This window comes from Canis aureus, chromosome 11, assembly GCF_053574225.1.
Source record: "Canis aureus isolate CA01 chromosome 11, VMU_Caureus_v.1.0, whole genome shotgun sequence".
NCBI classification, from domain to species: domain Eukaryota; kingdom Metazoa; phylum Chordata; class Mammalia; order Carnivora; family Canidae; genus Canis; species Canis aureus.
In genome coordinates this window covers 31,552,508-31,567,093 of record NC_135621.1, presented here as the reverse complement: position 1 = coordinate 31,567,093, position 14,586 = coordinate 31,552,508, and the positions used below count along the sequence as shown (strand labels likewise).

General features: G+C 58.7%; 1 protein-coding gene and 1 long non-coding RNA gene across 6 annotated transcripts in view; one reads left to right on the top strand and one right to left on the bottom strand.

Moving 5' to 3' along the window:
• The window catches only part of TOM1 (target of myb1 membrane trafficking protein), a 39,632-nt gene extending 25,356 nt beyond the window's left edge, over positions 1-14,276 (top strand). For 2 of the 3 annotated variants that reach the window (XM_077914713.1, XM_077914716.1), the window contains exons 8-16: positions 1,178-1,311; positions 3,062-3,095; positions 3,430-3,523; positions 4,378-4,498; positions 8,299-8,374; positions 10,850-10,903; positions 12,197-12,256; positions 13,236-13,275; positions 13,359-14,276. In XM_077914713.1, the coding sequence (XP_077770839.1) occupies positions 1,178-1,311; positions 3,062-3,095; positions 3,430-3,523; positions 4,378-4,498; positions 8,299-8,374; positions 10,850-10,903; positions 12,197-12,256; positions 13,236-13,275; positions 13,359-13,510 (765 nt within the window). In that variant the 3' untranslated portion in view covers positions 13,511-14,276. The remainder of the gene's footprint in view (positions 1-1,177; positions 1,312-3,061; positions 3,096-3,429; positions 3,524-4,377; positions 4,499-8,298; positions 8,375-10,849; positions 10,904-12,196; positions 12,257-13,235; positions 13,276-13,358) is intronic. The other variant, XM_077914714.1, reaches the window with a different exon arrangement.
• On the bottom strand, positions 467-7,994 carry LOC144323810 (uncharacterized). 3 transcript variants are annotated; one of them, XR_013389145.1, is made up of 6 exons: positions 7,772-7,994; positions 6,826-6,968; positions 6,498-6,588; positions 4,103-4,176; positions 2,767-2,880; positions 467-511 (listed from the first exon to the last, which is right to left on the bottom strand). It is a non-coding gene; the product is annotated as an uncharacterized LOC144323810 (long non-coding RNA). The 3 variants fall into 3 exon arrangements; XR_013389144.1 differs by lacking the exon at positions 6,498-6,588 and having other exon boundaries at positions 7,772-7,991; XR_013389143.1 differs by lacking the exons at positions 4,103-4,176; positions 6,498-6,588 and having other exon boundaries at positions 7,772-7,984.
• Positions 14,277-14,586: the final 310 nt, after the last annotated feature.

Here is a 14,586-nt window from a genome sequence, read left to right as displayed (position 1 = left end):
GTGTTGCAAGTCACTCAGGCCCGCCCTGCCCCACATGAAGGCAGATGAGGAATTTCTAGGAGGAGGTGGGTAACAGGGTGCAAAAGAAACCAATGTCAAGAGCAGAGCAGCGTCTGGTCCTCGTGGTGCCTCCTGGAGAAAAGTGCCAACGACTTTGCACCTTGACATGTGACCCAGGCATCTGTCCACCTAGTGGCTCGAACCTGAAGAGTCTGTCTTACAAATGAAAAACTTACACTGCTGTGGCTTTTCATTTTTTTCTCTTGCCCAAAGGAGCTTAAATATATAACTTAATGATTAAAAATCAATCAACAACATGGTGACTAAGTACAGTATGGGATCCTGGAGCAGAAGGACGTTAGTGGGAAAACAGCAAGGCTGAAGAAAGTCTGGAATTAGTTCATAGCATTGGCTCAGCGTTAATGTCTTCAGTTTGATAAATGCCAGACTGAGGAGAAGCTGCATGAAGGGTTCACAGGAACTTTATTATCTTGGCAGCTTTTCTGCAAATCTGAAATGATTCCAACATAAAAAGTATTTAAAAAGGAATTAGGGAAGGGGCACCTGGGTGGCTCAGTCAGTTAAGCATCTGCCTTCAGCTGAGGTCATGATCTCAGGGGTCCTGGGATCGAACCCCACGTTGGGCTCCATGCTCATCGAGGAGTCTGCTTCTCCCTCTCCCTCTGCTCTTCTCCACACCTCATGCTCGCTGTCTTGCTCTCAAATAATTTAGGGAAAATAATGAGGGAAAAATTCAAAATCGGAGTTTGCAGGTAACAGCTAGAGTGGTCTGGTTTAATTTTTTGTTTTGGTTACCAAAAGATCCTGGTCCTCCAGAGAAGTTACGCTTTGTTCCACTGTTCCAAAGAGAAGTTACGCTTTGTATTCTTGGTTTTTCAAACAAGCAAAGGTGGCAATGAGAAGTCGGCACAAAGCCAGGTTAAACCAGCTGCTCTGTCTTGCGTATGGCTTGTCTGCTGTGTGTTCGGTGTTGGCGTAGATCACTGGAGGTGGGATCCAGAGGCTTGTTTATGGAACCCTGAAAGCTCTCCCTGTGGAGCTTGGAGTCCGGTTTGGAAGCCCCTCCGTCATCCAGGGTGGCACAGAGGCTGGAGCCCGAGCCCTGGCCTTGCTCTGGGCCCTGGAGCCGTGACCATCTCTCTTCCTCCACCTGCAGGAGCTCAACCGGACGTGCCGTGCCATGCAGCAGCGGGTTCTGGAGCTTATCCCCCGAATCGCCAATGAGCAGCTCACCGAGGAGTTGCTCATCGTCAACGACAACCTCAACAACGTGTTCCTGCGCCACGAACGGTAGCCCGCCACCCCCCCCCACCACCACCACCAGCCTCTGGCCAGCTGCCCTAGCCCATTCCCTCCCCTGGCTCCCTCTCTACACCATCTAAGCTCCTCTCGCCTCCCTCTCAGACACTAGACCGCGTGCCTTCAGCTCTCTCCTTCCCCAGTGGGCATGAACTTGACCCCGCCTTCCAGCCACTTCTCCTCACTTTGCCAGAGTGTGCCCTGCCCCCCGTGCCTGCCCCTGTGCTGCCCCCGTGTCCCTGCACACAGGCCTGCTCTATCCTTGCTCACTGTCCTTGCTCACTCCACCGCTGCCTGGCTCTGGGGCCGTGGACCTGCTACTTGACTTAACTACGGCTCTTTGACTCTTTGCATATTACATGACACTCACTTTAGCAAGAAATGGATTCATTAGAAGAGCCTTTATGAAATGGATAGCTTTCAGAATCCTAAGAGTACAACAGCGAGTCCCACCCGCAGTGTGGGAAAGAAAGATCCCAGGACAGCTCAGAGGTCTCGGGGCAGAAACTCCTGGACCATGACTCTAGGGTGCTGCCTTCAGGAAATAAGCCTCAAACACTTACCCACTATCTGTCACTCTGTTCAAGAGTCAGCTCTCCAAGAGAGCCTGATTGGCTCAGCTCCATTATACCCACCAGTTAGGGAAGGGAAGAGGGCCCCTTGAAGGCAGTCGCACCAGAATCACAGGAAATGGGAGACGAGCAGCACCCCAGAGGGCACTCAGGTGCTATTACAGAAGGGGCACCAGGCTCTCTCTGTATCTGAAAATGAGGTTCATGGTGGTGCCTGCCCCGTGGGGTGACTAAGAGTCTACAGAGTGACACCTGTAAGCACTTAGCAGCCAGTGGAGTCTGGGCCAAGACAGTTATCCAGCCTTCACCAGTTCATTTCCTGTCTTTATCCAGCAAGACACTGAGTGATTCTGAGTCAGTCTAGAAAGGGGAGGGACCCCTGTGGGCCACAGCTGCCCAGCACTTCCTGCTTGCTGGCCCAGTAGAATAGAAGAGTCCCTTTCTGCCATTTTGGGGTGTGGGCTGAGGTGGCCCAAGGGCCCAGTCTGGGGATGACTGGGGCCTCTTGACACCCACAGGCATCAGGCCTGACCTACGCCTGCTGCCTCCTAGTTCCCTATCCTACTCATAGTGTCTTCACTGGATCCTTGTGTCTGAGAGGCAGGTTTCTCTATCACCCCCTTGGAATAGACAAGGAAGCTGAGGTTCAGAGGTGGCGTACCCACAGTTACTCAGTAGGTGACAGGGCCGGGCCTCAGCAGACCACAGCTCTCTCCAGCCACCTCAGCAGCCTGTTGGCCTGTCAGAGGCTAATCCCAGTGGCTCCATGATGCAGCATAAGAGATGTGCTGACACCACTCAGGAGAGCCACTGACACGCACTCACATCAGTAGGCTCACTCACCACTGAACACATTTGATAAAACAGCACTTACCTTGCCGTGTGCCGTGCATCTCCACTTTCCTCTTTGTTCTAGCCTGTTCCTGTTTGTTAGTTTACTGCCGGTCATGACAAGTGGCCAGAGAATTGATCATTCGATTGAGACACTCTGACAAGCAAATGAGGAGCACTGTTAACAGTTGCCCAGGGATAGCAGGTGTAAACTGGACCTGTCACCCTAATCCTGACCCACTACCATGGATTTGGAGGCTGGCAGTGTGAAGAGCTCTGCCTGGCCTGTGCTGAGGGGGCCTCTCTGCCTCTCTGACTGCTCGTTTCTGTCTTCATAGGTTTGAACGGTTCCGAACAGGCCAGACTGGCAAGGTAAAGGCACTTTTCTGGGCCCAGATCATGCCTTTGTTGATGGGAAAGAGGAGGAGGGCTGTGCTCACCTCCCTCCCTGGACATCCAGCATAGGATGTGCCTCCTTATCCAGGCTCAGAGAGAAGTCCCCTTCTCGTGTTTTATGTCACTGTTCCTTTAAGGTAACTAAGGTTTTGCCACCAGGTGATGCCCAAGGTTCTTCCCCACCTCCCAGGGGGTGCAGCTGAGCTAGAGGCAGAGTGGGGATGACTCCCTGATTCCCTGTCCTGGTTACTGGGGCACTTGTGGCACTGGGGCACTCCTTGAGCAACGGTGGCATCTCCCTTCTCCCCAGGCCCCACGAGAGGCCGAGGCGGCGGCTGACCTGATCGACATGGGCCCTGACCAGGTGGCCACTGGCAGCCTCTCATCCCAGCTGGCAGGAATGAGTAAGTGCAGTGTGCCCCTTCTGGCCGAGGGCACATCATGTTGCTGTGGGCACCCCTGCAGCTTGGAGGTGCCCTCCTGTTAGACTGGTGGAGCTGGAGTGCCAGCAGCACAACATCAGCCCAAACCTCACCTTACCAGGCTGAGCCCCACTGCAAGGTTGGGTACCCAGGACTGAACGCAGGGGGCTCTCCCCCACAGCCTGCAACTCCCAAGCCCCCTTGGACCTCAGAAGCCCACTGCTCTGTGGTCGCCCCTCAACACCGAATCCTCTGTGATATGAGCCATCTGGGTGAGCTTAGGCTAGTCACTTGAATGTCCCGTGTCCCCTTAGCTCCTGTGTAACGGGCAGGAACGGGTCCTTCCTCCAGGATCACCGTGAGGACTGGGTAAGCACACGCATGAAGGGGGCCCAAGGTGTGCACCCGGGACATGCCAGCAGTTGCCATCACCATCACTGTGATGAGTCTCCCTGCTGCTGGCTGCCTGCCAGTGCCAAGCCCTAGGAAGTCATCAAGGGCCTGCTCTGAACTGCTACAACTAGGCTGTTTGAAAACGCCGCCACACGTCTGATCACTCACCCAATGCTCAGCCATGTACTGTGCCAGATGTGCGAGGCAGGTTTCCTGTTCTCACAGCTGCCCTGGGCGGGGACCTGTGCCTCCACCATAAGGAGAGGAAGTCACATGGCCGCGGTCCCTCAGCCAGCAGGTGGCCTGCCCCAGCCATACACCTGCACTGTCCCCACCCCCCACCCTGTGCTTCTCCAGAGTCCTCCCTGGGCCTGGCAGCTCAGCTGCTGCTTAGCATGCAGGGACCGTTGGTGGGCCCTTCATGTGTCTTTCTGTCCCCGCAGACCTCGGTTCCAGCAGCGTAAGGGCTGGCCTGCAGTCTCTGGAGGCCTCTGGCCAACTGGAAGGCGAGTTTGACATGTTTGCACTGACCCGGGGCAGCTCTCTGGCTGACCAACGGAAAGAGTGAGTGGCCCCGGGCCCAGCCTGTTCCCTGCAGTTTGGGCTGCTCCCTGTCAGGGCAGAGCCGCTCAGGATCCCTGAACCCAGCTGCTTGGCACACCACATGGAAGGGCGCACAGCCCCCTGCCCTCTTCGGGATGGCAGAGCTGCTATCTTCTAGATCAGTCCCTTGTGGCCTAGATACCCTGCAGCCAAGAGGCAGACTTGGTGCCCCCTGGGCAGGCCTGGGCGAGGGAAGGGTCCCCTGTGCCTTGATGAACCACCATATGCCAGAATCTTACATAATCTGATCAGAGGAGGAAGGCAAGGCCCCAGAGGGCTGGGTCATTTGCCCCAAGTCAGGCCGTTGATCCTTGGCAGCACTAGGTTGAGAGCCCAGGGCTGCTAGTTCCATAACTGCATCTCTAGCCTGAGCCACCACCACTACATGGAGGCCACACAACAGGCCCTCCAGGGCAGGCAGGGAAGATCCCTGAGAAGACCTCGGGGACTCGTCTGGTCATTTGTGATAATCCCTAGCCACCCTTAACTTTCCCCCCAAAGTCCCTATGGCTCCACTGGGCCTACCCCTCTGCACTGGAGCTGGGGTTCTGTCCTTGCCTGGGAAGTGTTTTCAGGGAGGTGCTTTCAGCAGCCAAGGCTGGCCCTTTGCCTCAGCTTCTCGGGACTGGCCCCATACAGGTGTGTCAGGAGAAGCTTTGCTTGCTATTCTCAGCCCTTGGTTCAGGACCCAGGACCAAGCTGTGGGCAGCCAGGATTTACAGCCAAGGAGAGCTCTAGAGTAAGGGATTGCCTCACCAGTTGCCCCTTGCTCCCCAGTGGTCATTGTGGTCATTTGAATGGCCTTCACCTCCCCACCTTGCCCTATCTGGGAACTGTCAGTGGGCCTCCGGGGGCCCTGGAATGTCCTCACCACACCACAGCCAGGTCAAATCCGTTAGGCTGCAGCCAGCCTGGCTGCATGGGGCTACTCAGCCCTGGCAGCTGACCGTAGGCAGCCCGGGCTAGGAGCTGCATCTTTGGGAGTCTGCACCCAGGCTGCGGTGCTCAGGGCCCAGCAGCTCACGGTTGCCATGGAATTTGGGGCACTGTGAGATCATGGTGTGGAGGGAAGCTAATGAGTCCAGTGGGATTTGCAGCCTGGAGGGTAGTCCAGCTTGCCATCCTGGCTGAGGCCTGCTTTTGTGCCATCGCTTCTTTGGGGAATAGGCCCTGGGGACAGAGAAAAGCCTACCTAGTCCCTGCTCTCCAGAGCCTGCAACCTCATGGGAAATAAGATGCACAGACCATTGCCATGCCACACTACATGCTGTCCTGGAGGGGTAGGCCAGGCACCGCGGACACACGTCGTGGCAGGCAGCTCTACAGAGGGGGCTCAGGGCTGGACCTCCAGGATGAGAGTCAAGAAGGCCATTTCAGGCTAAAGAACAGTGAGTACAAAGCTCAGAGGCAGGGGGAGCATGAGATGCCAGGGGAGGGCACATCCTGTATATACATTCTTGGGTCATGGGTCCTCGCAGGCCCTCCTGGGGACTAGTTTCCCCCACAGCAAAAAGCACCCCACAGGGATGAGAGTGCCCTAACATCGAGTTCCTTTTTGTTCTGCTTGGTAATTACCCACCCCTCCCCCCCCAGCTTCAGCTGGATCTTCTAGCCCTGACTGGCCTTTGGACTCCCCTCCTCTATCTGTTTCCCAGGGCGCTTGAATCCTCTGAGGCCTCTTCTGCCCACCTGGTGTCTGACCCACACCTCCCTCTGCCTCTCTGGCTCCCACTTCCCTCTAATTTTTTTTTTATTTATTTATGATAGTCACAGAGAGAGAGAGAGAGGCAGAGACACAGGCAGAGGGAGAAGCAGGCTCCATGCACCGGGAGCCCGATGTGGGATTCGATCCCGGGTCTCCAGGATCGCGCCCTGGGCCAAAGGCAGGCGCCAAACCGCTGCGCCACCCAGGGATCCCTCCCACTTCCCTCTAATCTGTACCAGCTCTGCATCTCCTCACCAGGAAGCTGGCTCCTTGTGAGTCCCTGTTTCTGCTCCAGCCTCGACGGCAGCTGCCACCATCGTGGCCTCTAGCTGACCAGGCCTTTCCACTTGGGACGCCAATGAGAGCAATAGGGAACATCTCAATGAGCCAGACTCAGAGTGCCTTAGCCAGGCTTTGCTGGGTGGATTGCTCTTCCTCGCCTTCTTCTGTATCATCATCCTGGGGACACGCTCCACTCCCCCCCCCCCCCGCCCAGTGCCACTGTCATCCAGGTGGCACTAGCTCCAGCCCCTGTCCACCAGCCCCCCACACCCCTCTGAGGGGTAGCCGTCCCCACTCCTGCCTGCACTGGATGTTTGCAGCAGACACCGGCCCAGCATCTACAGCTGGGAATGGGCCTTGTGGGCTTCCTCTGGTGGGAGTGTCTTCAGCCCTCCACTGCCACAGGCTTGGCCCAGGGGACAGCCAGGCTTCGTCCTCAGGGCTCTGTGGGTTGGAGAGACACAGAAAAGCAGAGGTGGGGGATGTAATTGGGAAAGAACATGTAGTTCTTTTGAGTGAAGAAAAGGATCAGTTTCTGTATGTTCGTAGGGCTGGACGTGCCTTACTCTACTTTTTTTCCATGACACACCTGCCGTGTCTCAGAGGGAAAGCAACATGGCTACTTCCGTAGCCTGAGTGGGCAGGTCTTCCCTGGGTCAGAATGTATGGCTCAGTCTTAGCCATCACTTCCTCCTCAGCGGCTCTCACTGCCCAGAGTCAGCCAGGCCTGCAAAGCTGCTGTCCAGGAGGGCGTGAGCACCCCGCCTGCCACCCCCACCACCACCCCCTGCACAGCCTTGCAGATAGTCCGAAGCTCACCAGTGGAAGGAGCCACGTAACTGGGGGATGAGCTAGCTAATGCTTGCACTCTCCTGGCCAACTCTGCATCCTGCAGGAGGTAGTGGGTGGCAGGGCTGTCAAAGTAGCTGCCTGGGAATTCAGGGTCTTACTCAAGAGGCCATTTGAAGTGCCAGGTCTCCCCCATTCCCAGGAAGGCCATTTGGCATTGCAGGGGTTTTATTCAACGGGGCCCCAGTTCTGAAGCCTTGACCTGGCCCACCCCTAAGTGCAGGGCTTTTTCTTCTGTGGCTGCGATTGTGTGAGGCACTTCCCCTCAAGGCTGGGCTGGGACATTGCTGAGCCCTCCCCTCCTGCTGATGCTTCAGAGGGAGAATAAGTACTCTTTCCCAGAGTCAGGGCTGGGTCCCCAAGGCCTCTGGCGCCCCCCCCACCCTCCCGAGATTCACCTCAAACACAGCAAACACCCTCCCGGTGCTCTGTGCCCTGCCTGGCTGGCTGGCATCACCCAGGAATTTAGAGGCCCCTCCACCAGGCTACCAGAGCAGGGCAGGGCAGGGGAGAGCTTCATGCTGGGGAGCCATGCGGGATGGCATCCCACCCAGCCGTCTGCGTGGCTGTTTTGAGTAGCAGAAGGGAACTCCCCATCCAAAGGTGGCCTTACGCAGAACCACGATTTATTACATCACAAAGTGGAAGCTCCTCAAAGAAGGTTCTGGAGATACAAATTCTCCATGGGCATGGGGCACTGGGGCTATTTCTTATCCCTGGAGTGAGAGCCATTGGCGGACACCAGCCTCTGTCACCTCAGCCTTGCCGCCACCTGTCATGGTCACATGTCTGAGCCCAGGTCAACCGTTACCCAGGCAGGTCCACACAGGATGTGAGTCTGGCTCGTCCCCACCCACCCCTGCATCCCATCATACCTGGTACAGCAAGGGCAGCATTCATGGTTGTGGGGGTCTCTGTGTTTCAGGGTGAAATATGAAGCCCCCCAAGCAAGAGATGGTCTGGCGGGAGCCCTGGATGCCCGACAGCAGAGCACTGGAGCGGTAAGCAGAGGGTCCGCTACCACCTTGTCCAGAAGGAAGGCCAGGGAACACCTGCCCACCGGCCTCCTGGTGCACTGAGCCCTGGCCCCTTCCTCACGTGGTTCTGCAGTTGGCCCTTTGCAACTAGTGTGGTGATTCCCACTTCACAGTGAGGAAGGGCTGGAGCAAGGACTTGGACAGCCCGAGTGTGAGCCAGAGAGCTGGACTCCGTAGCCTGGGCTCCCATCCCAGCGCCACGGCTTCCCAGCTGTGCGTCCTGAGGCACAACGCCAACTTGAGTAACGGCCTTGGGTAGGATGCGTTGGAGGGGCGTTCAAGGTGCTTGGCGGAGTTAGAGCTCTGTCAACATCCTCCAGAGACCTGTTGTCTGCAGGAGTGTGGACAGAGAGGCCCAAAGGACAGACCCTAAAGCTGCAGGGGGCCATCTGGGAACCATTTTAGTTCCATCGAAGTGCTTGGCCATATGGGGGACTGTTAGCCAGGTGCCCAGTGGGCACCCTCTCTGGGCGACTGCTCCACCTTGGCAGGAACTCCAAGTCTAGTTCTCATCCCTTTGAATTCATCCCTGGATGCCTTTGGGGTGGCGAGAATTCTTGTTCCGGTAAGTGTAGCTCCTGGGGAGGCAGTTAGAAACGGCAGGGCCCGGGGGTCGGAGAGGCAGGAGCAGCGAAGGGTTGGCAGAGGAGAGGGCCGGTGACAGCACGGGCCTCTGAGGCCAGGGGGTGGTACTGAGTGACAGGAGACAGAGCCTGAGGGACAGCTAGGAGCCTCGTGTGAGGTGAAGGTCATGGTCCGTCTTGAGTGGAGGGGAACGTAGAAAGATGAAGCTGCCCATGATGCCTGCGGGTAGGGCATCCCAGCGACTCCCCAGAGGTGTCCCCAGCATCTCAGGAATCATTCCCAAGTCAGAGCAGAGCAAGACCCGGCACTATGGAGGCAGGAGCAGCTCGAGCTTCACACGCCTCCCACACGTGCATGTACTGTGCCCGGGCACCAAGCAGAGCACACTCACACCCGTGTCTCAGAGCCTCTTATTCTTTTCCTTTGTAAGTGGTCATCTGTGCAACCTGTGCCCTGTGTGTGCCTCTCTGAGGCCTCACACAGACCCTCAGGGCATCTTACTATCCTCCTGGGCAGATGAGATCCACTGACAGGCCAAGTGAGGCAGCAGGTTTAACATTTTTAGTGCAGCGCCTGGCACAGAGTAAGGCCTTTCACCTTCCCAGTGCTGCTGGATGCTTCTCCCCACCTACAGGCGGGAAAACCAAGGCTTGGTTTTGCGAGGTTGTTTGACAGCTGCTGGTCTTTCTGGCCCCACAGCCAGTGCTGGTAGTAAGAGCCCCAGATGGCTGCAGAGTTCTAAGGAACACAGGCGAACTCTCCAGAAAATCTGGCTCCTGGAATCCAGATGAATGTGAACACTCTGGAAGCCTGCAGGAAGCTGTTCCCTCTCGGGCCACCTGGTCTCTCGGGGGCAGAGGTTAACTCTACAGCCAACCCCTTCTAGTTGCAGCTGCAGGAGCTGCTGCCCAGAGACAGGTGTCACTCACCCAGGGATACACAGCAAGGGCCACACACGTCAGGGGCACCAAAGAACTAGAACCTGGATCTCCTACACCACCTTGCAATTGCAAGTTAGCCAAAAGGAGAAAACACACACCTCTACTTGCCAAAAAGCAGAAGCTGCTGAGTTACTGTTTATTCCTCTGATCACTCGAGAAATTTAAGCAGCTTCCATCAGATGAGGGTATGATGTTCTTAAAACTGTCCATAACCACCTGCTCCCAAGGTGTGTACATCTGGCTGGGTGGTTGTAAGGCTTTCTCCCACTAACTGTCAGGCTGGGTTCCAAGCAGCAAAGTACAGCATGGAATCCAGAGCCAGCTCTACAGGCAGCCAGTGTTTGCCCCAGGCTTCATGAGTCCCGCGACTGGGGGTGCTGGACAGCATGTGCCACTCTGAGCCGGTCTGTCCAGGGCTGGGGAGGCAGGACTCCAGTCCCCCTCTGCCACCCATCATCCGGGTCCTCAGGAATCCTGTTTACCGGTCGATAAACACAAGGGGACTGAGTAAGCCAGTGTTCCAATCCCGGGACACCCATCAGAGTCCCCGGACAGCCAGGGGACTGGCTAACAGCTGCCTGCATGCTGGGATTGCTCAAGTCTGTCCCCAAGATCATTCTGGAAAGGGAGAAGAAGCTTTGCCCGGCACATTCAGGACTCTGGGGTCCCAGGGCCTCTGTAGAGACACCCTCTGCTGCTTCCTGGTCCCCTTACCTGTCACCGCAGCACCAGTACCTGCACAGGTGTGCATACACACATGCATGCACACACACACCCATACACATGCGAGGCCTCCTAAGGTGGTAATAGGCCTACCTACTTAAAAAGGAGCGTCCACGTTGGAGAAGGCTGCCAGCATACCAGTGGCCCTGTCCCTGCCCTTCCCACCACAGCGTGACCTTTTCTCACCCAGATGGGAGGCAGCAGTGAGAAGAGCCTCAGTGCCTGGATGATGAGACAAGGCATGGTGAGGAGAGACCAGGCTGGCTGACCCCGAAAGCCAAGGCTGCCACTAGCAGGGGTTCCACCTAGGGGGTGCTGTTAGAGGGGGTGGGACCGTTAGGAATGAGGGGTGCTGTGGGTACCCCCCACCCAGCACTCAGCGCAGTCCCACCCCCTCTGCCCCCGCTTCCAGGGCTCCTTGGGGCCTGCTTCCGGCTCCTGACTGGCTCCTGACTTGGAAGCAAGGCCAGGTGGCCCGCCTGGCAGCTGGGAGGTGACGGGCTGTCTGGTTTGGGCCTTCTGGGCTGAGTGCCAGCAGAGTGCTGAGTGGGGAGGGAGCTGGTGTGGGCAGCTAGAGGATGTGCTGCCGCCGGAAAGTGGGCTCCTGCTCCGCTCCAGGCCCTGCTTCCACTGGGGCCCGCTGGTGCTGGGGACAGTGAACTTGGGGACAGAACTGGCTTGGCTGGGGATGGACTGTCATCTCTCTCTCTTCCCAAAGTAGCTGAATAGTACCTTGCGCTTCTCAGCACCTCCCCCTGCCAGAGTCCTTCTGTCCGTCCCCTCCTTTCATTCCCACAGCAGCCTGGACAGTAGGTACAGTAGGTAGGTACGAGTGAACTCTGCAGATGGGGGAAGCCGGGTCAGAGAAGTAACCTGCCCAAGCCACACGTGTGAAGGGCCAGACAGACTGCCGTCTCTGACTCTGTCCCAAAGCCTCCCCCCGGTCCTCACACCATAGAAGGAAGCCCCCAGCCCCCGTGTTTGTGGCACAGAGCCAAAGGCCCTGTGAGCGGCCACACAGCCCCCGAGTCAGCAGCCTGGCCTGTCTGGGCACTTGGGCACCTCCCTGCACTCCGGCGCTTCTCCGCCCCGCCACCATGAGCTCAGAGTCCCCAGAGGGGCCGGGAGACAGGCCGGCCGCCCCTGGCCCAAGCCATTCCCTACCCCACCCCTGAAGGCCAGCTCCTCCCTGGACTTCAAATACTCTTCCATCAGATGCTCCTCCACACGCTTGGCATGTGGCAGCAGGGGGGTCCGTCCCTTCCTCACATCCCCCCCCCCCCGCCTAGCTGCTGGCCCTGCGTCCCCCTTGACCACAGCCCAGCACGGTGGCAGGAGCCACGTTGGAGGGGTTACCAGGATCTTGACCTCCCCAGAAGGGTGTGGGGCACATGTGGCCCCACTTCATAAGTGAGGAAGCTTGAGGGTTGGGGGTGATGCCATAGGCCGGCCAACCTATGGGCCCCAAGCCTATGGGGCCTTCCACCCAGTGCACTGCCCCTCACTGCCGTTCCCCCCACCCCACCCTTCCTTCCAGATCCCTGTCACCCAGGCCTGCCTCATGGAGGACATCGAGCAGTGGCTGTCCACTGACGTGGTGAGTCGGGTCCCCCCCAGCCCAGAAGCAAAGCCTCGGGCGCATTCCTCATCCACCTGACAGCGGGCCCCTGTTTCTCTCATGAGGAAGTGACTGGTCACGGGGCTGGGGCAGGGTGAACAGCGACAAGGACGGACGGGAGCATCCATGTAGGACACCTCCCACCACCCGCCCACCCCCTCGGGGCACTCCCTTCTGAGGCGGCCTGGGCACTGCACACCTCACAGCTGCCTGAGCCACCATGGGTCCCTGGGAACGTCAGCCCGAGGGGAGGAGGGGGGCTGAGGGTAAGCATGGCAGCGCTGAGCCCCCAGGCCTGTCCGCGAGGCACCTGCAGCAGCCCCGTCTTACAGACCAGGAGACTGCTGAGCCCCGGAGGAGGCAGGGGCCTAGGCTGTCTGCAGAGCCCTGCGCCTCCCCACCCCACCCCGCCCCGAGCAGAAGGGGCAGCCAGCCTCCGCTGTCCCATCCGGGCTCCTTCCCCCGCATCTCCCGCCCCCACATTGGGCACCAACAACCAAGGGCCTGAGTGCTCCCAGGCCCAGAGGCTGCCTTCTGCCAGCGGCCAAGGCTGTGTTTCTGCCCCAGGTCAGGCAAGGGCCCATGTCAGGTGGACACAAAGGCATCCTCACCCCACCTGTAGCCTGTGTGGTCCCCACCTCTGGGTCCCTTCCCACCACAAGGGCAAGTCTGCCCACTTACACCGGGCAGGAAAGGGACTGCTACTTAGGATCCAGGGGCTACACACCCCACCCTGGGCTTGGCACTCAGTGTGATGACCGTCTTAGCTTCTCGACAACCAGTTTTACCAAGCGGGAAACTGAGGCATGGAGCAGTCAGGTGACACCCAAGTCTGCAGCTCAGGAAGGGGTGGGGCCGAGGTTCGGGTCCTGGGCCCAGCCAGAGGCTGAGTCCACCCTTACCCCCACCCCACGCCCACCGGGACCACTGTGGTAACCTCTGCCTCCTGCCTTCTCAGGGGAATGACGCGGAGGAGCCCAAGGGCGTCACCAGCGAAGGTAGGATGCCCTGCCCGCCTGCCCGCCTGCCCCTCTCCCCTGTGGCCGCAGAACCCACCCTAGTCCCCTTCTTGTTCCTGTAGAATTTGACAAATTCCTGGAAGAACGGGCCAAAGCTGCCGATCGGTTGCCCAACCTCTCCAGCCCCTCAGCCGAGGGCCCCCCGGGTCCTGCTCGTGGCGCTGCCCCTCGAAAGAAGAGCCAGGAGAAAGAGGACACGCTGTTTGCCTTATGAGCGGGGGTGGGGGGGGGGGGGGCCTGGAGCCTGCAGCCCGAGCCCCTGCTGCTCTCATTCCCCTTGGCCGGGGCTGCTTTCCCTCCTTTGGTGTTAAGGCTGCGTTGAGGATGGCTTCTTACCCCTTCTCTCCTCCTCGACGATGGGCTGACCCAGCCATGCTGGGCCTCGCCACTTGGGCTGTGGAGGGGCAGCTGGATGAATTGGGGTAACAGGACAGGTCCCCGTTGGGAGCTGGACCCCCCTCTGCCTCCTCCTCTGCCCCAACCGACCACTACTTTGCTGAAAACCGGGAGGTCCTGTGACAGACAGGCTGGCTGCCGGGTCGCCCTGGTGTGACTCCTTGCCCTGGGTGATCCCCTTCCTGGATGCAACCTCGGAGGAGCCCACACTGCTAGTCGAGGCCTGGCTAGGGGCCGGATATGGCACAAGCTTTGTCACAGCCCCGGGTCTGTTCCCCAGCACCTGCTTGTGGGGCCCCCAGGTTTGGGTAGCTGCTTAGGGCGGGGTGTGTGGCCCTCTGCCAAGCTGCCCGCTCTCCAGGTACGAAACTGCACACGGTGTGGGGAGGCCTCACCAGCCCCAGGCTGCAGAGGGGAGGCTTCCGGGGTTGCCCGCAGCACCCCAATGACCTCCACTGCCTTCCCTGCATCCTCGCTCTGTCCCTCCCAGGCGAGGCTCCCCCGGGCACTGGGCCCACCCACCTGTTGGCCGACCTTGTACTGGGAGAGGTGTCTTTTGTAACCCAATTAAAGGTAGAAAAGCATCCTGCTAGCAATGCCGTTCAGTCTCCAGCTGGGAAGTGGCCTCACCAGACAAGGACGGTTTGGGGCCGGGCTGGGGGCCACCCAGGAGCTAGGCACCTGCAGATGGCACAAGTGGAACAGCAGGATGGGGCATCCAGCAACACCTCTGAGCAGGTGCGGGCAGGTGCAGTCACTTGCCCTGCCAGGAGGCCCCACTACCATCTCCATGGCATCCCTCCGTGCCGGGGGCACCTCCATACTGCTGGCTCCCTCAGACCGCCTCCAGCCCGGCAACGGGAAGCCCATGGGAGTGGGTGTGACAGTGTGGAC